This window comes from Podarcis filfolensis (assembly GCF_964270895.1).
Source record: "Podarcis filfolensis genome assembly, chromosome: 9".
Taxonomy (NCBI): domain Eukaryota; kingdom Metazoa; phylum Chordata; class Lepidosauria; order Squamata; family Lacertidae; genus Podarcis; species Podarcis filfolensis.
In genome coordinates this window covers 65,899,794-65,925,231 of record NC_139610.1, presented here as the reverse complement: position 1 = coordinate 65,925,231, position 25,438 = coordinate 65,899,794, and the positions used below count along the sequence as shown (strand labels likewise).

Here is a 25,438-nt window from a genome sequence, read left to right as displayed (position 1 = left end):
GCAGCACACCCACCCTACAGGCCCTCAGTGGGAAACTCTATGGGTTTAAATCTCATCATCTGAGGCCCTTCTTTGTGAGTGGTCTAGAGGCCTTTTCTGTGTTAGCTCCCTGTTTGAGGAACACTCTCCTAAGGGAGTCTCACCTAGTGCCTTCTCTACATATCTTTAGGCAAAAATGTTTCTCTGTAACCAGGCCTGGTTGATTAAACCCCACACATACATTAAGCAAAATAGAAACATCGCCACCCGATCCCCACCCCCACTCACCATTCCTCCCTCCACCTCTTTACCCCTTTTCTTCCTAATGCAACACTAATGCAGGCATAGGCAAACTCCGGCCCACCAGATGTTTGGGACTACAATTCCCATCATCCCTGACCATTGGTCCTCTTAGCTAGGGATGATGGGAATTGTAGCCTCAAACATCTGGAGGGCCGGAGTTTGCCTATGCCTGCAGTAATGTCTCAACAAATGAAACTGATCTGTAAAAAATGTAGCTTGAAAAAACAGACGTTGCACATACTTTTGTAAGCCAAGAAATCTTTAATACATTAAAAAAAAAAAATACGGCTTTCCAAATGTGTTTGTGGGAGAGACAGTTAATGGTTTGTTTTTGTTTTATTATGCATTTCACGTCCTCATTTTGTATTGTTATGTTGCAAACTGCCCTGTGACCTTCGGGTGAAGGGCAGTGTACAAATTTAATTAATTATAATACAAAATTATAAATATACGCAGTTAATTATAATAATGCCAGAAGGGGTATTATAAGGAGGTTTTGAATTATGGTGTTGGAGGATACTCTTGAGAGTCCCATGGACTGCAAGAAGATCAAACCTATCCATTCTGAAGGAAATCAGCCCTGAGTGCTCACTGGAAGGACAGATCCTGAAGCTGAGGCGCCAATACTTTGGCCACCTCATGAGAAGAGAAGACTCCCTTGAAAAGACCCTGATGTTGGGAAAGATTGAGGGAACAAGGAGAAGGAGACGACAGAGGACGAGATGGTTGGACAGTGTTCTCGAAGCTACCACTATGAGTTTGACCAAACTGCAGGAGGCAGTGGAAGACAGGAGTGCCTGGTGTGCTCTGGTCCATGGGGTCACGAAGAGTCGGACACGACTAAACAACTAAACAACAACAACAACATCCCCAAGGGATGTTGCTGAGAGTAGGGGGCAGCCTTGGATCCCCAAGATCCAAAGACACACACTCCCCAGTCACTTCCACAACACACCTATAGCTCAAGCTCCCAATCTACAGCAACCTGGAATTGATACAGGTATTTTCCTTCTCGTTATCACTGGCAAGGAAAACAGCAAAGATCAAGAACCGGGTTGTGGGTGGGGAACAACAAACAGAATGTAAAAGAAACATATATTATATATCAATCCCAAACAGAAACAGAAGCAGAAAAAAACATGAGCAAAACCAGCACCCTCAACAGTAAAATAGTTATTTAAAGCACTACCAAACGGGGGCCGGATGTAACCAATATTGAAGGCCCATCAAAATAAGATGGTATTCACTAAATGCTTGAAGACTGATAAAAAGCAACCAGATAATCCCCCTGTGAAACGGAGTTGGTTTAAATTAGACTGCCATGAGACTGGGAGGGTGTAGAAATTACACAGGCAAAACTGTTTTGTAAAAGCAGGGGTTGCCAATATCAACATGGTGCCCACGGCCATCAGCACCACCTACGGTGCCCAGAAAAGACTCGGGAAATATCCCCTCAAAAATCTGCAGCACACAAGAAACTCTCTTGTTCTTTCTGCTCATACACCTCACGGTCGAACTCCAAACTGCGTGCTCTTCGTCTTGCCCCAAAGACCTGTTGGTTTCAGGATTTGTTGGTGCTGTCAAGTGACATGGCAACTGGTGATGCTTTGACAATTTCACCATATCCCAGCCCAGTCTAGAGAGAATGCCGCAATCCCAGAAAAGCAAGAGATTTCAAGAAATGCTTTTCAGAAGAAGAGTAAGTGGTTGTGCTTTCTTGCGGTGTAAGCACTGGTTTTCATAGGGCTCCATTTGCATATGCAGATAAAGGGGCAGGACTATGCACATAGGAGCAGGCTTGATTACCAATGATTGGTAGGAAGCAGCTCCAGGCCACATCTCATTGGTCTCCTTGAATATACCTTTACCTTCATCTAATTGGCTTCAACGTATGAACACAACCTGTGGGAACGCATCGTGAGTTCAAAGGTCGAAGTGAGCTCATGGTCACTTGCTCTGGAATAGAGCAAATTGCTTCCAAAAGACACTTGCTCCTTATTTTCAAAGGAGTTGTTTCCCAGACACACTACAGACTACCCTGTCAATCACTCATTCTTGCTGATTAAAATAACTTTAACATACAGATGATGGCAAGCCAGAATCAGACACAAGTTCCCACGAGCAATTACAGAATATAAGCACTTTAAACTTTTACTTCACTTTGCTTGCCAGTAATTCCTGTTGCGGCTGGGTGCATATCAAAATTACACCATCTCTCTAGGTTTCTGCATTTCAGTTTCCTTTGCAAATGCTTAACAGACACATGCAACAGTGCAAAATATATCAAGTTGCTGAGGTTTTCCTGTTTTGTTTTGTTTTAATGTACTCACAATGGTCTTAGTCTGAGTATAGGCTATTCTCAGCCCCTTTTCACTATCCAGTAAATGACAATGTCTGAGAGATAACATGATCCCATCAAAATAAAGTTGTTGTTATGTCCTGAGTTGAATAGGATCCAAAATGCAGCAGTCTGATTGGTCCTAGAACAATAGGATTCAGAATGCAGCAGTCTGATTGGTCCTAGAACAATAGGATCCAGAATGCAGCAGTCTGATTGGTCCGCAGGAGCCACCCAATCCAACTCCAGGTGGAAGTGAATCCGCAACCTGATTGGCCTACAGGAGAATCCCAGAATTAGCCAATCACATAGGGCCCATTGTGTAAATAATGTATATAAAGTAGACATTTCGGGGGAACTTCCATTCCTCACTACTATGAGCTGAATAAAGAGCATGAAATCTACACTTGACTCTGAGTATATTTCAGTTGTGCTTCTATCGGGATCAAGGAGGAAGGGATGGAATTGAGCTCCATGCGTTTTTAAAACCAACTCCAGTGGATGCAGCTCAAAATACATTCTGCTTATTAGAATGGCTAACTATATCCTCCTGCTTCTAAAACAGGCTGTAGTTCTATGGAATGTCCACAAATATCTCAACAGCTCAGGGAACAAAACTCTCAGCAACAAAATGTCAAAGCAACGCTTCTTCTGTGAGAAAGGATTGTGGCAGGCTGACCGAGGACGAAAATCTCACATAGGCCCTATGCAAGTAGGAATCATGTGGGGCAGGGGTTGGAAAACGAGTTGCGGGGAAGATAGGGAGCCACAGGGGGGCAGGATATTCTGTAGGGGGGGTAGTTGGAAGAAAGGGGCAGAGTAAGCAATATGAACCTCCTTTGCCTATCTGAGTTACAGAGTGGAAAGTTTGTTTCAGAACAACAGACGTTATATTTATTGTATGCCCAATAAAATTTCATCCCCAACACTTCCCAGACAGCAACAAAAATGCACAAGCAATGTTAAAATAAAATAAGGTAACAGAAGCCATAATAAAACAATTGCTGGATGAGGCCATCACCGGACAGCAACATCCTCTTACATCGTATTGTGAATCTAAGCACGGTTGTTAACTTCCTTGACAGAACAACATAGAGAGAGCAAAATAACTGATGTCATCTTTTTTTATTTCCTGTGTTTTGCATCAAATATAGGATCTGCTTTGTCTTTGCAGAGAGCTGACCACCACCACCCCTTTTCCAAGAGTTTCTGGACTGCCAACGATAAATGATACCCAAGAAAAGCCTTTTTTATTTTATTTTTTAAAAAAGCTAAAGGACAAAGCTGAATGGAGCTTTGAAATCAAGAACTAGCACGGAGGACTGGAATCCTGGATGCAAACCTTGAAGATCAGAGTTCAAATTCCCCACTCAACCTCTGATTTATAACATTTCATTATGGCCTTAAAACCCATTTTTCCCCTCCAGCTTTGCAAAACTTATAGCAGGCTGCACTCAGAAAACTGTTTGGTTACTTCAGGGACCTTGGACAGCAAGCGAAGTTCACAAGCCAATTATAGCTTAGCACATCTAGAAGAAGGCCTAGCAACTATGGCAACCAGATTTGTTTGACAAGGTTTTATCTCACTCAAACATATCCGTTCTTGCAACTTTCGAGTACAGTTCTTCTCCCACGCAACCAAAGATCGAAACCACATCCTTTTGTCTGTCATTTTTACATTGGCAACAGGATTTGCATTGTTAGTTCCAGTTAGCCGGAGAGCACCTCTTCGAATTGAATTGAATTGAATTTGAAATACTTTCTTGTCACTTGTACAACCTGAATACAGTGAGATTACACGAGCACCCCCCACTCAGCTCTCTTAGTCTTAATTCCCCTCGTTTACTGATGCACACCCACCAAACCCAAAAGTCAGTTGCCCTGTTGTTATCTTTTCATTCAGCAGCCTAACAGCCCATGGATAGAAGCTGTTTTTTACCCTGTTGGTGTGACTAATCATGCTTCTATATCTTCTGCCTGAGGGCAGGAGATCAAGGAAGTGCCGGCCAGGGTTTGAATCATCCCTAAGAATTTTCCTCACTCTCCTGAGGCAACCTTCTTCCGCAATGTCATCCAGTGGATTCATGGGACAGCCCATAATATCTTGTGCTGTATTCACCACCCTATGTAGGCACTTTCTATTGATGTCAAACCAGCGTACCACACCGTGATGCAGTATGAAAGGACACTTTCTATTGTTGACTGGTAGAAGGAGATAATCAAATGTTGATTGACATTGTTCTTTCGCAATACTCTGAGGAGATGGAGTCTCTGTTGGGCTTTCTAAACCACCTGGGTTGTATTGATTTTCCAAGTAAGGTCTTCACTGAGCTAAATGCCTAGGAATTTAAAGGAAGAGACTCTCTCCACACAGCCCTCCCCGATGTACAGTGTGGCTAGTTCTCCTCTCTTCCTCCGAAAGTCCAACACCATCTCCTTTGTCCTGCTGATATTAAGGTGCAAGTTGTTCCCTAGGCACCATGTAGATATTTTTTGTATGTTCTCCCCAAGATTGTCCCTTAGGAGGCCTCAGGTCGGTGTGAAGCCCACTCCTCTGACCATCAGGAGAAGGAAGCCCCTGTTCCCATGACTACAGGAATGGGTAGAAATGGAGGACAGGATAGGTGCAGGTGGTAAGCAATTGGAAAAGGCTGTAGCTCAGTCGGACAACATCTGCCTTGCATGCAGAAGGCCTCAGACTCAATGACGCCTGCCAGAAATTCTAGAGAGCTTCTGCCAGTCAGTGTAAATGGACCTTTGATCTGACTCTGTATGAGGAAGTTTCCAATACTCTGCAATCCTAATATGGGATCTCTTCTGACACTGGGGAATCATAGAATTGTAGATACGATACGATACGATACGATACGATACGATAATCTTTATTGTCATTGTCCCACACAGAACAACAAAACTGAAAATCTACACCAGACATTCAGAAACAAACAAGCCTGCTATACCAGCTATCCCAGCATGGTTAGCCCCCTAAAAAACTCTGATACCCCATAATTAAATACAATATACTCCCATAGAGACTAACTTATATTGCGTTTAAAACCAAAATCACATTTGAATAGAAACTGTTTCTCAGGCGGCTAGTCCTAGTCTTTATAACCCTGTACCTTCTTCCAGAAGGCAGAAACTGAAAGAGATCATTTCCGGGGTGCGCACTATCCTGCACTATGTCTGCAGCTTTCTTATGACACCTGGAAGCATAGATTTGATCCAAGATGGGAAGAGTGCACCCAGTTATTCTCTCCGCAGTCTTTACAACCCTGGACAACATTGTTTTTTCCCTGACCGTGCAGCTCCCAAACCACACACACAGACCGTAAGTTAATACACTCTCAGCAGTACAATGGTAAAATGCCATCAACAGGTCCTTTGAGAGATCCTTTTTTCAGAGGATTCTCAGAAAATACAACCTTTCAGTAGAGCTGAAAAAGGACCCTGAGGATCATCTAGTCCAACCCCCTGCAATGCAGGAATATGCAGAGTGAACCCCCTCTTCCAAAGGTGAGGAGATGGTCCAGTTCAAAACTACTGGGGTTAGAAACTCACATATACAATGGAACCTTGGTTCTCGAATGGCTTAGCTGACAAACAAATCGGCTCCTGAATGCTGGAAACTGGGAAGTAAGTGTAACAGTTTCCCAAAAAAATTTCAGAAGTCGAACGTCCAATGCAGTTGTCGTCTATTATTTCTGGGGCACCGGCGCCAATCGGAAGCCGCACCTTGGTTTTCGAATGTTTCGGGAGTTGAACAGACTTCCGAAACACATTAAGTTTGAGAACCAAGGCTCCACTGTACAGTGGTACCTCGGGTTAAGAACTTAATTCGTTCCGGAGGTCTGTTCTTAACCTGAAACTGTTCTTAACCTGAGGTACCACTTTAACTAGTTGGGCCTCCTGCTGCCACCGCGTGATTTCTGTTCTCATCCTGAAGCAAAGTTCTTAACCCGAGGTACTATTTCTGAGTTAGCAGAGTCTGTAACCTGAAGCGTCTGTAACCTGGAAAGCTCATAACCAAGCGTGGGAGAGCCAGGTATAAATGAACATATCCAGGATGGATTTTTAAATTTGTTTTTTTGATCAACACACTCTATACATTGACAATTAGCAAAATATGCTAAGCGTCAATTCGTTTCACAGCATCCTTTGATTTCGCTTAGCCCTTGCACACAGTTCAAAGGATTTTGGCAGCCGCTGCTACCATAAATCATAACTCTCCTGGCATCTGTTCCTCCTGTGAAATGGCAAACAGAGTTCAGGATTCTGGGCAGACCTTCAGAACAGCTGGATCTCTCCTCCCCCGCCCCCAGAAAGGAAGAAAAAAACAAGTTCAAGGGTCAGATTTCAGATCATTTTGATCCAAGGAAAACCATGAACCCAACAAGGCAATTGCTTTCTTGTGTAAAAAGAAACGGCAGCGATGGAGTTATTCCCAGATTAAAAGCTCTCTATCAATATCCAGCGCACATGTGGAATACACAGAATGTCACAGCTTTAAAAGCAATAGGAAGATTTTACTTACATTTCCTAAATGTACACCATTCACTGCTCTTTGCTGTGGATGATGATGATGAATTAACTGAATTTACATCCCACCCTTTCCTGCTGAAGGAGCCCAGGGTTGCAAGCGTGTCAGTAATTATTTTAATTTTATAAAAGCCAAATCATTCTAAAAACAATTACAGTTAGATGCATCTAAAAGGAGTTACAGTTAAAGACTTTATTTCATCCAGTATTACCACGGTGCCAGAAAAAGTATTGTTCTCTCTTTTTCTCTAACTGCAACCTTTCTGACAGCTAGGCTGCTTAAATCCTGCCAAAGCATGACAGTGCACAGGATAGCAAATGTACAAGTTTTCTAAAAACAAATAGTTTCTTTATTTTTATTTATGAAATCAAATGTATATGCTGTTAGTTGTTAAAACAAAATTAAAGCAGTTTGCCATTATATTCTAGCACAGCGGTCCACGCACAAGACTTACTTAATGTAAATCTTAGCAAGCCCAGTGTTCGGCCTGCTCCTGCGATGCTTGCCAAATTCGTGCGCGCTGGCTGCAAAATTTACCTTGCAGAACCCTGAGTCAATAAAAGAGCAAAACAAAACCACACACACAAATTGCATTAACGGTTTTCTCGCTCCATACTATGATTCAAGGACTGGCAATGTTTTCAAGGGAGTGTGAGGCCAATAATATGCAGATGTGGTTATTTTTCCCCCCCTATTTGTTACTGTGAACACCATTATGCAAAATTCCATAGGGTATTAATGGGATAGAAACCAGTACAAGAAACAGCCGATTAGGATGATTCAGACTTTATATCATTCATTTTTCTTTATATATTGACAGAAACAGCCTTGAGGTTTCTCAGAAGGTCAGAGCGGGTCGTGACAGCAGCAAACGCATCAGGGACACCGTTCTACTTCTACGAAGCTAAGCAGGGTTGACCCTGGAAGTTGTTTGGATGGGAGCCCTGCTGAGAGCATATAAGCTGCTCTGAAGTTCTCAGAGAAAGAACAGTTTAAAACAAGATGGGCATGCAACAAAATGTTGCAGCATCTCCTAATAGTATTTCCAGGTTAGCTCATTCCATCCCTCTCCACTTACATTTTTCAAGGTCACAGTCATCAAAACAGAACATGTAGTTGCCATTTTGGGGTAAGGTGGTTCTAAAGTCTTGTTTCCCCCCCCCCCCCACAAATAATGGTAATGGGGCACCGTTCAAAGTCTCCAACGGGGCATCAGCGGCACCAAGGAGAAAATGGATTGCAAATATGGCCGATAAATGAAAGCAGCCAAGATCAGGGTAATCCTCAGGGTCTTCTTTGACCTCCTCCGAAACATCTGTAGCCTCAGAGGGGGCCAAGGCCATCAGAGCTGCTTCCTGAGGTTACGTCAATATAGCGCACTAATGAAGTGGAACAAAAGAGAGGGCGAGAGGAAGACAAAGTCCCACCCAATTATTCACTTAACGAGGAAGCAATCCAGGAGTCACTCACGGCCCACACGAAAAAACAAACCACAAGGAACAGCAGAAACATCACACTATTGGGTTTGCCAGCTGGCTGGTGCGCTCGCTCTCTCAGCAGTTGTTTTCGCCTGCTGGGTGGGTGCTAGAATTTCTGCTGGTGAAGCCAGAATTTTAAAGAGAGAGCTATTTCTCCCTCCCTCTCTCCCTCCCTCTCTTTCTTTCTTTCTCTCTCTCTCTCTCTCTCTCTGCCCTCCACTCTGCCTGGCTAGTTTCTCAGGGGTTGGTGCAACGCACATTTGAACCACAACAACTTCTTTCGTTATTGCTGTTTATTCAGCATGCAACCCATGAAAACGGTGCTTCAGAGAGGTCCCCGTTCCCAAGGAGCTTACAATCTAAACCTCAACACAAGGCGAAACAACAAAAATCGACTGGGGAAGGAGCAAAGAGTCTGTGAGCTTCTCTCTAGGAGCCTGCTATTTTGCACATGGTTTCACTTACCATGTCATGCAAAGCAGGCCAATAGAACCTGGCTTAGGAAACCACAAAAAAAGAACAATTTAAAAGAGAAGTGTGCTTTAAAGGGAGGGGGAAAGAGGAACTGATAAAGAGCTGGTTTGCAAAAATATGTGACAGTGCAGAGCTAGAACTGTTACAGGTGCCACTCGTTCCACATTTGTACAAAATCAATCATTTAGTGCGGCAGCATCTGCACTTTGGAACTCCCTGCCACTTGACAGCTGGCACTGTATTCTTTTTGGTGCCTTCTAAATACATTTTTGTTTAGGGCAAGCCAATCTAGATATGTAGAATGCCGGCATGCTTTAATCTGGTTTTAGCTTCTCGCTAATTTTAATTATATTTTGAACATTTCAAATAGCCGTTTTTTTCAGTTGACAATGTTGTTGTTTTATTCTTTTCGTAAACAACTTTGATTTTTTTTAGAGCAGTATATAGATTTTACAAACTAAAAACAATAAAAATAACTTTACGGCGCTACTTTGCTGTGACAGCTTTTGCAAAAAGACGTTTCTAAGCGGAATAGGGAAGTGCAACCGAGAGGTAAACTGCATGCTTTTATATGCAAAAGGGCTAAGGATCAGCCCCCAACAGGCTAGCAGGCCTTTGCAGCTGTTTCATTTTCAATTTGCCAGTCATTTTTTAGGTTTTTAAGGGTGTCTTATGTTTTAACATCGGACACTGCCCTGATAAGTCTATGATATGAAAGTACAGAATGATAGTCTGATCAGATTGAAAGCTTCACTCCTCAATTTTAGAGCTGGTTGTTGTTGTTGTTGTGTGTGTGTTTTGGCAAGACTGAAGACAGACAGGAGAGTTAGCAGGTTTCCTTGCAGGCTGAAATGCGGCCCAGGCAGGAATGATTCCAAGCAGGATTGACTCTGGATCAATAAGTCCAGAGAGAAACTCTGTGGAACACAACTATGACAGAGGCATGCCTGGAGGATAAACAAGGAAAGCCTGCAACCCAGTGCTTAACTGCTGAAATGCTAGAGGGGAGGGGAACCGACACAGGAGCTAAAGCAAGGTGGGGAACATTTGACTCCCCATATATTGTTGGACTCAAACTCCCATCAGCTCCAGCTATCATAGCCAATGGTTAGAGACAATGGTAGCTGTGGTCCAACAGAATTCAGAGGGTCACAGATTCCCCACCCCTGGGTTAAAGCCTGGATGGTTGTACAGTGGTACCTCGGTTTTCGAACAGGTTAGTTCATGAACAACTTGGAACCCGAACACTGCAAAACCAGAAGTAGATGTTTCGGTTTTCGAACGTTTTTTCGGAAGCAGAACATGCTCCGTTTTGCATCCCCCTGTGTTTCCTGTTGCGCTGATAATTTGCGTCCTCCCATTATAATTGAAGCCTTCCGTTTCCAATTGCAGTGTTCTGAGGTGATATTTGGGGCTTATATGTGGTGCTTTTGTTTTTGCTATTAATTTTGCGTTTTTTGTTTTGAGGCTTTTTCAGTTAATTTGTTTTTGTGACTATGTGGATCCCAGTTCAGCTACTGATTGATTGATTGTGTGACTGCAGAAATGGATAAAAGCCCCCCATCCAAACAATGACTATCATCAGTGCAGGCAAGAAAAAATAATAATTTTAATTTTCATCATCTACAATGCTGTTTTATTTATTTTATAGTACAGTACGCTGTTTATTGCTTTCATTTTATGGATCAATGGCCTCGTAAGATAGCAAAATTCATGTTAATTTTTTGTTTTAGGGGTTTTTTTTAAATCTGAAACAGATCAATCCGTTTTGCATTACTTTCTAAGGGAAAGTGCACCTTGGTTTTGGAATGCTTTGGTTTTGGAACGGACTTCCGGAATGGATTAAGTTTGAGAACCAAGGTACCACTGTATTTGTTTAACTTTGAAGAGGAAGGCACTCAGTGTATGCTAACGGGGCAAAATTAAAGATAAGGAAATTATTGACATGTACAAATTAAGATAATATAAAAGAAGCAGGCGAGGGAATGGAGGGAAGTCGAAGGATCTGAGTAATCCTAAAACGTGGATTTAATATTGTGTGAAATTGTTTTCTTTTCTATTTTTTTATTTGTTGTGGTTTATTCTTTTATACTTATGTGATGATAATGTTTACAGTCGTACCTCAGGTTAAGTACTTAATTCGTTCCGGAGGTCCGTTCTTAACCTGAAACTGTTCTTAACCTGAAGAACCACTTTAGCTAATGGGGCCTCCTGCTGCCGCCACGCCACTGGAGCACGATTTCTGTTCTCACCCTGAAGCAAAGTTCTTAACCCGAAGTACTATTTCTGGGTTAGCGGTGTCTGTAGCCTGAAGTGTATGTAACCTGAAGCGTATGTAACCCGAGGTACCACTGTAATTGTGAATTTTTATTTTTTTTAAAAAAAGGGGGGAACATAGGCTGAGAGCAATGCTCTGTAGTTTGTAGTTTGTTAAGAGCGTTTACCGTATCAGTTATGTAATGCAACCAATAGCAGTTTAGTGGTATCTGACGAGTCAAATCGAAATCATAAGCCAAACCGTGCAGAGGGAAGCAGAGGAAGGAGTGGGGAGGGAGAGAACCTGGGACCTTATCAGTTAAGTTGCTGCTTAGGGAGCAGCCCTCTGTGCACCAGGACATTATACGATTTGTAATATGTCAGGGGATGTCAAATTAAGCCCTGTGCGGTAGTGAAGGGTAGGAGGACGTAGAAATATTCCCCTTCCAGGCCATTGAGCCCCTTTAACAACTCCACAAAGCCATTCACCCCCTCACCTCCCCAGTAGCTCTCTGCTCCTCTTGCATTTCAGCTGCATGAGCAGAAACCTCTTAACATGTTTGTTCTAAATCTCACAGCAAGTGCAGCTCCAGCGTTAGGCTATCCGTGTGAATTAGAGGAGAGAGTGATATAATCGGAATAATTTTCCTCCATGCTCACTTCATGCATCCCTTCCTTCTCCTCCAAACTTCTTCTTCTTCTTCTTCTTCCACTTAAGCATTTAATGACTCGCTTCCTGACTGCCCTAGCACACAAAGCCAAGCATATTTCTTCCTCTTGCAGGAAATGTTCCTATTAAGGAGGCTCATAATTGGTAATCAGATGCTCCCTGTAAATGGATTCTGTTCTTGCAAAGGAAAAAAAGTGGCGCACGGGCCCAGGCTTCAGTTACACGGCGGCTGGCTGGCACTTCTCTTTTCTAGCCTCTTGCAAAGGAAATGGAAAAACCCCTCTGTGTTTTCTGCTTAGTTGCGCCCAGAGCAGGTGATTGTACAAAACAGCAGGGCAGGAAAGTTTTGACACAGCATGGAGAGCAACGTGGAGCAAACCTCCTGCTGGCTGTTCACCTCTATCGCTCTTGAAACAGCAAAGGTTGCACTGTCGCAAAAGCCTTGACTTCTCCAAGCCTCTCTCCACACTCAACATGGGAACATAAGAACAAAGGCCAATCTAGTCAAAGCTCCTGGTCTCATAGCGGTCAATGGGAAGCCCATGAGATGGGCCTGAGTGCGAGAGCACTCTTCCAAGCCGTGACTTTCAACAACTGGTATTCAGAGGCATACTGTCTTCGAAAGTGGAGGCAAACATAGCCGTCATGGCTAATAGTTCCTAGCAGCTTTTTTCCTTTGTATAATTCTCTTTTAAAGGCATCCAAGCAGTGTTCAAAATTGGCCAGGCACATTTTGCACTAGTGCTGGACCATAAAGAAGGCTGATCACCAAAGAATTGATGCATTTGAATGATGGTGCTGGAGGAGACTCTCGAGAGTCCCATGGACTGCAAGAAGATCAAACCGGTCCATTCTTAAGGAAATCAGCCCTGAGTGCTCACTGGAAGGACAGATCCTGAAGCTGAGACTCCAATACTTTGGCCACCTCATGAGAGAAGAAGACTCCCTGGAAAAGACCCTGGTGCTGGGAAAGATGGAGGGCACAAGGAGAAGGGGGCGACAGAGGACGAGGTGGTTGGACAGTGTTCTCGAAGCTACCAGCAAACTGCGGGAGGCAGTGGAAGACAGGAGTGCCTGGCGTGCTCTGGTCCATGGGGCCACGAAGAGTTGGACACGACTAAACGACTAAACAACAATCAGTCACTTGGGACTGAGTGAAGTTTCCCGGACACCAGGAAACGTCTCCACCATCTGGAGGTGCATGCCTGGGGAACCTCAGACCTTTGCTGTTTTCACACACATCCTGTAGAATTCTGTCTGTGATACAGTCCTACCTCATGTTACGTTTGCTTCATGTTACGTTCTTTCAGGTTACGTCCCGCAACGACCTGGAAGTACCGGAAAGGGTTACTTCCAGGTTTCACCACTTGCGCATGCACAGAAGCGCTAAATTGTGCTTTGCACATGCGCACAAGCACCAAATCGCGCACCTGCGCAGATATGGCACTTCAGGGTGTGCTCTTTTAATGTTGCGAACCAGCCTCTGGAACGGATCCCATTCACAACCAGAGGTACCACTGTGTGGTACCTCAGGTTACAGACGTTTCAGGTTACAGACTCCGCTAACCCAGTAATAGTACCTCGGGTTAAGAACTTTGCTTCAGGATGAGAACAGAAATCGTGCTCCGGCGCGCGCGGCAGCAGCAGGAGGCCCCATTAGCTAAAGTGGTGCTTCAGGTTAAGAACAGTTTCAGGTTAAGAACAGACCTCCGGAACGAATTAAGTACTTAACCCGAGGTACCACTATATTTTATCTGCACACTCCGAACAAATTTCAGGAACCCAAAAATTGCATTGAAAAATCTTACTTTTGTGACATCTGGCCCCGAAATGGCAACTAGGCATTCTGTTTTGGGCGACTGTAACCCTGGTTCAAGAGCCATTTGGTGCCTAACTTAGATATCTGAGTTTCTAACACTGCATCCAAGTTGGTGGCTATCACAACCTCTTGTGAGAGGAAATTCCATAGTTTTAACTGTGCACTGTGTGAACAAGTGCTTTCTTTTGCCGGTCCTGAATTGTCCAATATTCAGCCTCTTTGCATGGTCCCAGGTTCTGGTATATGATGAGAGAGGAAGAAAAATGATACTTCGAGGAGAGAGCTGAGCTGCTTGTAAAGAAGGATCAAAATGACAAACACACCAGCCCACATCAAGGCTATTTCCTGTGATTGCTCTCCTACCTAGTAACAGGATGTGTGCAGATACCACAAATGCAGAGAGCTGAACTGCTTCAAACCACACACACACACACACACACACACACACACACACACACAAGCCATGCTGAAGCCACTTTCCCCATGATGCTCTCCCACAATGAAGCAAGATCTGCATGGAGCTGAGCACATAGACCAGACTCAACTTTCTTTGCCTTAGTCCTTAGACCACAGCAACACCAGACAAGATAACAAAATTTAAAGCAGATAACACAATTGACATAAACTTTAAAAAAAACAAAAACTAAAAGGTAAAGGGACCGCTGACCATTAGGTCCAGTCGTGACTGACTCTGGGGTTGCGGTGCTCATCTTGCTTTATTGGCCGAGGGAGCCGGCGTACAGCATGATTAAGCCGCTTCTGGCGAACCAGAGCAGCGCACGGAAACGCCGTTTACCTTCCCGCCGGAGTGGTACCTATTTATCTACTTGCACTTTGATGTGCTTTCGAATTACTAGGTTGGCAGGAGCTGGGACCGAGCAACAGGAACTCACCCTGTCATGGAGATTCGAACTGCCGACCTTCTGATCGGCAAGTCCTAGGCTCTGTGGTTTAACCCACAGCGCCACCCGTGTCCCTTAAAAAAATAATAATACTCACTATCTAAAACTTGTAACTAGTAAAATTGCATATAAAAATGTATACAGGAGGAGAAATTCTCACTAAAATGCAGTTGAATTTTCAGCAGAATTTTTTTGGGGGGTAGGGGGAGAAAACACAAGCTGATGTGGAAATGTGGAAAAATGAACTTAAGATTGGAGAAGCGTGAAACCGAGAGGAACCAAAATTGGCATATTTAGCCATTTCTTCTGATGACAAAGCAGCACACCCAGCGCAAGGTATGTGTGGCTGACAAGGGTGAAGACGCAAGAGATTCCCTATGGCGACGCCATAAAGGAAAATTTTCTAGAGATGTTTTATAGATGGAACATAACACCTAGCAAAATATTTAAAATGTATAAAACAAAATCCAAAATGTGTTGGAGGTGTAATCAAGCAGAGGGGACGCTGCTACACATGTGGTGGACCTGTAATAAAATTAAGAGCTTCTGGGATATGGTATATGAAGAGTTGAAGAAAATATTTAAACAAACCTTTATAATAAAAAAAGATCCCAGAAGCTTTTCCGCTGGGCATATTAGACTCCAACATTGCAAGTGTAAATAAGAGAGTATTCCTGTATGCAACATCAGCAACAAGAATCTTAACTGCAAAAAATAAATAAATATGGAAAAAAGAGATAGTACCAACAAACAAACAAAAGAGTGGCAAGAGAAATTATTTGACTACCTTGAATTGGCCAAAATGACGGATACAATTAGGGGACAATCTAAACAAAAATTCCAAAAAGAATGGGGAAAATATAGAGATTACCTAAAAAAGCAGTGTCCTAAAATCAATACCTGGATTTGCTTTGAGTAATTTCTGCAAAACGAAATATGGTGTGAAAGTATAAAACGTAGATAAAAGTAGGGCAAAGGAAATGAGAAAGAAATGGTTTACCAAATATGAAATTAGACCCGCGTTGAGGATGAAGGAACCCAATTAGAAAAGAATAAGAATTGAAATACCCAACAAAAAAGTTATAATTTAGGCAGAATATTTGGACTAGTTGATATGTATTTGTATAATTTGGAACATTCAATGTGATTGGATTGGATTGTTAAAATGGGAAACTTAATAAAATAATAAAATAAAAAAAGAATTGAAATATGGACATACGTTTATTATTTTTTTGTATCTGTATTTTTTTTAAGGTCTGTTCATTGTATGTGTTTGTGTTGTAATAATCAGCTAATAAAAAGCATACATATACATATACATATACATATACATATACATATACATATACATATATATTCCCTATGGAGATACTTCACCTGTATGTGCACAGAGTTGCACCCTACAGGATAGGGCAGATCATGCCACATGTTTTGCATAACTTATTTGGCTTTTCCTAGTCCCGGGAGCTAAGAAATACCCAGGGCCACCACCCAGCTAGAAATCCAACTCACATTTCATGCTTCATGGAGAGTCTTCTCTCAAAACAAACGTATTGCAAAACACACACAAAACGCCCAACCACTACTGTTTGGCCTTTGCCTCTATTCATGAAAAAGCCATGCCAAAAAAAGTCTTTGAATTGCATTTTTCCTCCGAGCAGTTCACAAGGTCTCCACATCGTTTCTCCTCCACCACCCCTTTTTCTCAGGCAGGACAATTATTATCTTTCTGCCTAACGAGATTTGTGGCCAAACAGGGATTTGAACCCAAATCAGCTGAGTCAAAGCCCAGCATTCTGCCCAGGACACCACACTGGCTGTGCTCATTTTGATGCATCCTAAAAATGAGAATAGATTGCAGCCTCCCACAATTCATGCTCATGATATGCATCTGATATACATGCAATTCCTACACTTCTCTTTTAGGCTAAGCAGGTTGCTTCCAAAGAACATTTTTTAGAAGGGCATAGTATCTGCAATGAAAGATGGCTCTGCAGGAAAGCAAGGGAAACTTATACACTCGTGAGCCCTGAATTTTCACATTGCCAGAGCATTTATTCCGCTTGCTCAGGAAGCCATACTTCCAGATAATTATCAGCCAAACTAGATCAGTAAACCATTACTGATCGGATAACTAAGTTGCCTTCAGCGTTTCTTCTTAAGCCACTAGACTTCCCTCTCGGATTGATGGATTCTGACAAGCCTTTCGTTCATTTAGATGCTTTGCAAAGTTGGGAGACGTTAACAGCGCCAGAAAAGCTTGCAAAAGTTCACTGGCAGGCTTATAGCGGAAGAGGATTGCACACAGATCTCGTACGTTGTTTAACTTTACACAATTCCCAGAGGAGGAGCCCTGTTAGGCTGTCGCAGCCGAAACAAACAAGAGGCTTGCGACACTTTAAAAGGCTAACAAATGCATGATGGCATAAGCTTTTGCAGAGCGCAGCCCCGCTTCCTCTGGCGCATAAAGTGTTATCCTCAGTTACTCGTATATATGAGCATGGCTTGAGGGGAATGGGGGATTGCAAACAGTGAGGTCAGGGGGGAAGTGAAGCAGAGAATACGCAGAACAGCAGCCACAGTAGTTAGTGATAACACAGAAATTCTGGCGTCTATATGCTAATTAACACATACAGTGTGATTATGGGAGGGGGGGGGAACCCACTAAAACTTTGTCCCAGTTCTTTTTTTATTTGCAAGCCAAATGCTATGCATATCATCTCAGAAGTAAGTCATAAGAAGAAAAGAAAAGCACCAAGACTGAATCAGGTAAGTGCTGGAGATCCAAAGAGGTTGCATATGCGGAGGACTTGTAAAAGGGTAAAAGTGTATTGGGAAATGATCCATAACGAATTAAGAAAAATGTTTAAAAGTACTTTCCCAAGAAACATCAGAGTCCTTTCTGTTGGGGAGAATTCAGACTGAAATTCCCAAGTGTCAAAAAAGGTTATTTATGTATGCCACTACTGCGGCCAGTAGGGACGTGGGTGGCGCTGTAGGTTAAACCACAGAGCCTAGGACTTGCCGATCTGAAGGTCGGTGGTTCAAATCCCTGTGACGGGGTGAGCTCCCATTGCTCGGTCCCTGCTCCTGCCAACCTAGCAGTTCGAAAGCATGTCAAAGTGCAAGTAGATAAATAGGTACCACTCCGGCGGGAAGGTAAACGGCGTTTCCGTGCACTGCTCTGGTTTGCCAGAAGCGGCTTAGTCATGCTGGCCACATGACCCAAAAGCTGTACGCTGGCTCCCTTGGCCAGTAAAGCGAGATGAGCACCGCAACCCCAGAGTCGGTCACAACTGGACCTAATGGTAAGGGGTCCCTTTACCTTTATATATACAAATATCTACAGGCTAAAAAACCTTTCTCTGGCTAACAAACCTCTCTCTCTCTCTCTCTCTCTCTCTCTCTCTCTGACCACATTCTTCTACACCACCACACTTACTGCTGGACAGGTTTCCCTTTTAAACCGAGGACAGCCAATCAACTGACAGCACATTACTGCTGAGTCTTTCTGACTCAGCACTTCCATAGAAAGTATTGCTGGCTGATTGCATCAGCTAGCAAACTCAAGCCTGCAGACTTACTATCTCACACAGCATTCTGTGAATCCTGACACCCTGTTCTCACAGTGGCCTGCCGGGAGCCCAGAAGCAAGACCTCCATACAAGAAGGCTCTCCTCACTTGCAATTTATGACAATGGGTATTCAGAGGCAGAGGACAGCACCAGATCCAACTATTGGCTCATATTTGAGTGTGAATGGATTTGTTTTCATGTATCGACTGACTGGTCAAACGTGAACTCCCAGACCTCTTCAACTGCAGCTTCAGATCTCTTCAACCCCCAAAGACTAGTGGAAGCCAAATACAATCTACTGAGTAAACATATGCAAAGATTGCTTATACAGTTATTATTGCTTATACAATGAGTTCCGGAAGTCCTTTCGGCTCCCAAAACCGTTCAAAAACCAAGGCGTGGCTTCCAATTAGCTGCAGGAGCTTCTGCACTTAAGCGGAAGCAGCGCTGGACGTTCGGCTTCCGAAAAACGTTTGGAAACCGGAACATTCACTTCTGGGTTTTCGGCGTTCGGGAGCCAAAATGTACCAAGGTGTTCGAGAACCAAGGTACGACTGTACTTTGCATGACCTTACATTCGTTGCAGAAGCTTCTCTACCAAAAGTTGAAATTCTCAAGCCAGTTTCTACCTTCCTTGTAAATTCCATGAAGTTGTACAGACAATCAAGCCCTGGTTAGAGAAATCTAGTTCTCAGACACTGAAGAACAATGGCCTCAGCTTTAAAATGCATTGCATTTCCTTTGACTGAAATGAATGGAGTGGAGTAACATATTGACAACGTAATTTACACCATGAATTGTGTAAGTTACATCATTTTACCACAGCAAACAGCGAGACAAATAACATCGTTCTTGATGGAAGGCATAATGCAGTGGAATTGAAACATAAGATGAATACGGAACGGAATGAAAAAGCCATGCCCTCTTGCAACCCGACTACCAAGCAATAGTTTGTGGTTGCCATCAGCTGGGTCTCTATTCCATTGCTTCTCTGGTGCATCCCACAGCATTAGTGTAATTGTAGAGTTGGAAGGGACCTTGAGGAAGGGACCTAGGCCTACCCCCTGCAATGCAGGAATCTCAGCATGCGGTCCCCCATCCAGTTTGAAACCGGACCAGATCCTGCTTAGCTTTGCAAAAGTGCTAGCTGTCAGGGGACTGCCATCGAAACAGGGGAGGGAGGCAGGGACGCCATTGAGATACAGGGAGCCGCAGAAACTTCTGAGGAGAGGAGCAGTTCCTCGTCCAGCAGTGGGAAAAGCCACACCTCCAGTGGAGAAGAGAGGGAAGGGGCCAGCCAAGCGAGGAGAGGGCTCGAAGATGCTGCTGAGAGCCCAAGCCCCTCACCTAGCCCAGTTGGCCAGGAGGCACACACGCCACTTCAATCGCCCAGTTTGCGCAGAGAGGGGAAACGCAAGGAGGGGAGGCCGAGGTTTGGGGTGTCTAAGTTCTTATGTTGGGGGGGAAACCGAAAGGGGCCACTCCCGGATTCTGCAAGGGACTAAGATGGACGTGAACCTTGTGTATCTGCACTGTAAATAGTTTGCACAATAAAACCTGTAAAAGACAGGTCGGAGTCCTGCCTGGTTACTCACGAGCAACCACCACCCAGCATCTGACACTAGCACTTTTATTGCTGCCTGTGTAAGATAAAAAAGAGGAGATCTCTCATATTCATCCTGGATTATGCAACAGACAGAAGCAGCAAGTTTCAGTGGCATGGCAATCCTTCTTTTCTTCCCTCCCAACTTGGGCAGGATTAAATTCTCACACTGGACTCTGGAGCCACAGTTCAGCAATCCATCGAGAGAGAAATACTCCTTGCTATTCAGTCTGGGGCCTTATGTGGTACCTAGCAGCTCAGAGAGCAGGGACAGTTGACGTGTGTTGCTGGACTTCAAATTCCAGGCTGCCCCAGCTGCTGTGGTCAATGTTTAGGGAGAATGGGGAGTGTTAGTCCAAAAACATCTGGAAGGATGCAGTTTAGCCATCCCTGCCTGAGAGATCAGATCTGTGGAAGCCACATCAATCTGCAACAAAGCACTCAGGCTAGAGAAAGCTCAGCCAGCTTAATATTTCGCATGGAAGACGATGCCACAAAAGTAAATAAGATTTCACCACCTTAGTACATGAAAAATTAAGGCAATATGTGCTTTCCAACATACTTACCGAATTAATTATCCCCCGGAGGGCTTGGAATCCTTCCTTGACTGGGAAAACTTGCTCCTTAAAACCAGCTATCCTTTCAAGCTAAGGAAGTAAGGACAAATGCATTGGCAAAAAAATATGAACAGCTAAACCAGCCTTTAAAAAACAACCATCACAGACCAGTATCCTGGTTTCACTGTGGCCAACCAGATGTTCATGGCAACTGATATTCAGAGGCCTACTGCCTGCAATAGTGGAGGGAGAACATAGCCATTATGGCTAGTCAGAAACTGAAGGATGCATGAAGGAGAACCACACAAGAAGATGGGGCTGTTTTTGCTCTTTGTAGCTGTTCTCAGTCAAAGAAAGATGTTGCTTGAAAGCAACTTGTATTTTTAGCTGGGGTAACAGCTGCCTAGAGAAACAGCAAAGCTTTGGCCATGTGTACAACTCTTCCTCCTGTCTGTATGTCTGTTCCTCGGGTCCTGGTCCAACAATGTTCATTTTATTTCTTTATTTTTTAAAAGTCAGATCTGTGCCTCATCTTTCCTATGAGGAGTTCTGTCCAAGGCATCAGTGAGCAACTGCCAATGAGAATAGACAACACTGGGTTAGACTGGCCAATGGCCTGGCTCAGTGTAACAGGGGTGGATAACCTGGGGCTCTCCAGCTGTTGCTGGACTATGATTCTCACCATCCCTGGCCATCAACCAGGCTGGCTCAGACTCTGGGGGCTGTAGTCCATCACCATCTTTTAGACGGCCACAAGTTCCCCACCCCTGCAGCAGATGGTAGCTTCAGACTTGGCCTCTACATGCAGCAGAATGAGGAGGTGACAGAATGGGCCGTACCAACCTGCAGGAGGGGGATGACGGTTTTGAATGTTTTCCTACATGCAAGATTCACTGCAAACACAAACTGCTTTGTCACATCTATTGTATTTTTTGCTCTATAAGACTCGCTTTTTCCCTTCTAAAAAGTAAGGGGAAATGTGTGTGCGTCTTACGGAGCGTCTTATGGAGCGATTGCAGGCTGCACAGCTATCCCAGAAGCCAGAACAGCAAGAGGGATTGCTGCTTTCACTGCGCAGCGATCCCTCTTGCTGTTCTGGCTTCTGAGATTCAGAATATTTTTTTTCATGTTTTCCTCCTCCAAAAACTAGGTGCGTCTTGTGGTCTGGTGCGTCTTATAGAGCGAAAAATACGGTACATCTACATCTACATCTCTAGCTGTAGCTGTAGCTGTATCTACCATAGAATCGTAGAGTTGTGTCCTGCCTCCAAGGGAGGTCCCTGGGCAGCAACAGGAGAACAGGCCTTTTCTGTTGCAGCTCCTCGTAGAATCATAGAGTTGGAAGGGACCACAAGGGTCATCTAGTCCAACCCCCCGTGATGCAGGAATCTTTTGCCCGTTGTGGGACTTGAACCCACGACCCTGAGATTAAGAGCTTCATGTTCTCCCTACAGCAATAAACCATAAAACCATACAATAAAATCCATCTACACAAGTTAAAAACAGACATCAATTAACCATTGTGGAGGGATGCATTTCTTAATTGCCTACATAGGCCTGGATGGAATAGGAAGGTTTTCGGCAGGCATTTAAAAACTGACACAGGGGCATGTGTGTTTTAACATGGTGGGGGGTGGAGGGACAATTCAAAAGAGGTATGTCCTACTGACAACCTAAGGATTTTGCACCTTCATTCTGCTGCATATACAGGGCAGGTCTCCTAGAAGCTGTATCCAATACCAAGGAAGTGCGTAAATCTTCAAACATTGCCAGCAACTTGTTTATCGTCTCAACACGGTGTCCTGTAATATAGCCCCTACCTGGTCTTGGTCAAAATCAAGGACTCCGACGCAGTAGACTCTTGCTCCCATATCTCTGGCAAGCTCTGCCTTGAATGGAAATAAATCAATAAAAGTTTTATGCATTTGCTAGAATATAACAAGATCCTGGTCCGACTGCACTGGCTACCAATTCGTTTCTAGGCCCAATTCAAAGTGCTGGTTTTGACCTATAAAGCCTTAAACAGCTCAGAACTGCAATACCTCAAGGAGCACCTCTCCCCATATGAACCAACCCGGACCCTTCATTATATTTTGCCAGGCAAAAACGTTCCTCTTTAATGAGGCCTTTGATTGATCCAATGCCCTTTTAAAATGTGTTGGGGAGGAGGGTTATTGGGTTGTTTTAGTTTCCATTTTGATTATATCTTTTGTGATTTTTATATTGTGATTTTATCTTGTGAACCACCTTGGATCTGTGGGTATGCGGTATAGGGACACGGGTGATGCTGTGGTCTAAACCACTGAGCCTCTTGGGCTTGCCGATCGGAAGGTCGGCGGTTCGAATCCCTGCAACGGGGTGAGCTCCCATTGCTCTGTCCCAGCTCCTGCCAACTAGCAATTCGAAAGCATGCCAGTGCAAGTAGATAAATAGGTACTGCTGTGACGGGAAGGCAAGTGGCGTTTCTGTGCGCTATGGTGCTTGTCATGGTGTTCCGTGCACCAGTACTGGTTTAGTCATGCTGGCAACTATGACACCAAAAGCTGTCTGTGGACAAATGGTGGCTCCCTCGGCCTGAAGAGAGATGAGAGCCGCAACCCCATAGTCGCCTTCGACTGGACTTAACCGTCCAGGGGTCCTTTAACTTTTCCTTTACAAATTTAATAAATAACAACAACAACGCAGGCAAGCACTGAACTAAGCAGGAGGCACAGTTTCAATTCAACACTCACCTCTTTTTCTGCATATTGCGGTATATACCCTTGCAACTGTCCATCTGTCAGAGCGATGATGATGCTGTTTGACTTCAAGGCTCCGACCTCCTTGATCTGCTTATTTGCCTGAAAAACAAAAAATGTGTGCTTATCACTGTCATTGGGGGGTGAGAACTGGCACAAGAGGAATATAGCCATTTCAGATAAGGAGATGTGGGCTGTTGAAATTATTAACAGTTATAATAACTAATGAGCTAAGGGCCCATTAAGCTGTGGCCAAGTTAGACAAAGTCGATTCAGGAATCTTTTGCTCAACGTGGGACTTGAACCCACAAGCCTTGCTTGGCTGGGTTTTTTGAGGGGTTGTTTGTTTTATAGAACCAGGAGGAGGGGAAGCAACTGGATTGGGACCATGGGGGAGAAAAGCTTTGCCCCATTGCCCCTGCTATGGTCCTGATCTAATCCACCCTCCTGCTTTTAAAAAAACAGCCACACAAGAACTAAATATGTAACTAATTCCATGTCACAATTGACCCAAGAAGGGCAAGATACCTTGAACAGCAACAAATCATTTGCCCAACATGGGGCTCAAACTCATGACCTTAGATTAAGAGTCTCATACTCTACCCACTAAGCCATGAGCCACTATATCATTTAACAGAGAGGGGAAGGAAAACTTACTTCTTTTATTCCTTCATGTATGTACGTTTCACCTCCTGGCTTAACATTACTCAGCTCTTCAAGGCCTCTCTGAATTTCGTTCCTGAAAATGAAGAAGAAAGCAAAAGATTATTAAACATTGTATTGAAAATATTGCTGAATCCTTCAAGCATCCCTGATCCCATCTGGAAAGGTCTTAAGAAAAGAAGAAGAGTTCTGCTAAATCAATCCAAAGGCCCACTTAGTCCAGGACTCTGTTCTCACAGCGACCAACCAAGATACTAAGCTTGCAAGCAGAACCTGGATGCAAGAACCCTCCCCACACCTGCGATTGCCATAAAATGGTATTCAAAGGCTTACTGTCCCCAAAGGTGAAGATGCAACATAAGGTCAACCTTTGGTACCAGCCACGATGGCTACCATCAATGAGATACAGTGGTGACTCAGTTTAAGAACAGCCCTGCTTACGAACGATTCGGGTTATGAACTTTCGCAAAACCAGAACTTTACCTCGGTCTAAGAACGGAAACCAAATGGTGGAAGGGCACCGGTGGCAGGAACCTCATTAGGGAAAGCACGCCTTGGTTTAAGAATGGTTTCGGTTTAAGAACAGACTTCCAGAACGGATTAAGTTCGTAAACCGAGGTACCACTGGACACTGAAAACACCTGCATAAAGTAGGGCTGGGCGTCATATTGATATCTTGTCTAAAACCGACTTGAAGTCCATATTGTGATATTGGTCTCATAATTTTTGACATGGCAACATATCCCAAATCGTGTGTGTGTGTGTGTTATGCAAAAATCACAATGTGGGGAAAACTGAAACCAGCCAATGCCTCTACATAGTTCCACGCTTATTTCAGACATTATGATATACAGTGGTATCTCAGGTTAAGTACTTAATTCGTTCCGGAGGTCTGTTCTTAACCTGAAACTGTTCTTAACCTGAAGCACCACTTTAGCTAATGGGGCCTCCTGCTGCCGCCGTGCCGCCGAAGCACGATTTCTGTTCTCATCCTGAAGCAAAGTTCTTAACCTGCGGTAATATTTCTGGGTTAGTGGAGTCTGTAACCTGAAGCGTATGTAACCTGAAGCGTATGTAACCTGAGGTACCACTGTATCAGTCTCTCATGTTGAAAACCAGGTATCGCCCAGCCCTAGCATAAAGTGGACCCCCAAATCCAAATTTTGTAAGCAGAAATATATTGCTCATAAAAAGGCAATGCTGGAAAAATACCTGATAGCAGGCGTTCAGAACTGCATCTTTTTCTGCCCAGTTCAATTGAATCTGATGCACATTTAATTTGTGCAATTTTAACCTTGCATGGTTGAAAGCCGGACGGTTGAAATTGTGCAAGTTAAATGCATGCAAGGTTTTCCTGGTGCAAAAAGAGCTTTCAAGCTCTCTGTCTTGCTTACCAGGCAAGGCTTGCTCAACCCACCAGCTCCAAGATGCTCTGGGATGCTCATGCAGGGATGAATCCAGGGGTTTGAGTATATGGGTTTTCAGGTATATGCAGAACCCTTGGAACCGAACACCCACATTTGCAAATGCCGATTTTTTGAGG

General features: G+C 43.9%; 1 protein-coding gene and 1 long non-coding RNA gene across 2 annotated transcripts in view; one reads left to right on the top strand and one right to left on the bottom strand.

The window, feature by feature from the left end:
- Nucleotides 1-25,438, top strand: part of LOC310742625 — a 657,991-nt gene that overhangs the window by 469,711 nt on the left and 162,842 nt on the right. The gene's annotated exons all lie outside the window — the stretch shown is intronic.
- The window catches only part of ANTXR2 (ANTXR cell adhesion molecule 2), a 153,648-nt gene that overhangs the window by 110,618 nt on the left and 17,592 nt on the right, over nucleotides 1-25,438 (bottom strand). The window contains exons 4-7 of the mRNA XM_083571482.1: nucleotides 23,890-23,971; nucleotides 23,227-23,334; nucleotides 22,315-22,383; nucleotides 20,504-20,584 (exon numbers count right to left, since the gene is read on the bottom strand). Coding sequence (XP_083427608.1) covers nucleotides 20,504-20,584; nucleotides 22,315-22,383; nucleotides 23,227-23,334; nucleotides 23,890-23,971 — 340 coding nt within the window. The remainder of the gene's footprint in view (nucleotides 1-20,503; nucleotides 20,585-22,314; nucleotides 22,384-23,226; nucleotides 23,335-23,889; nucleotides 23,972-25,438) is intronic.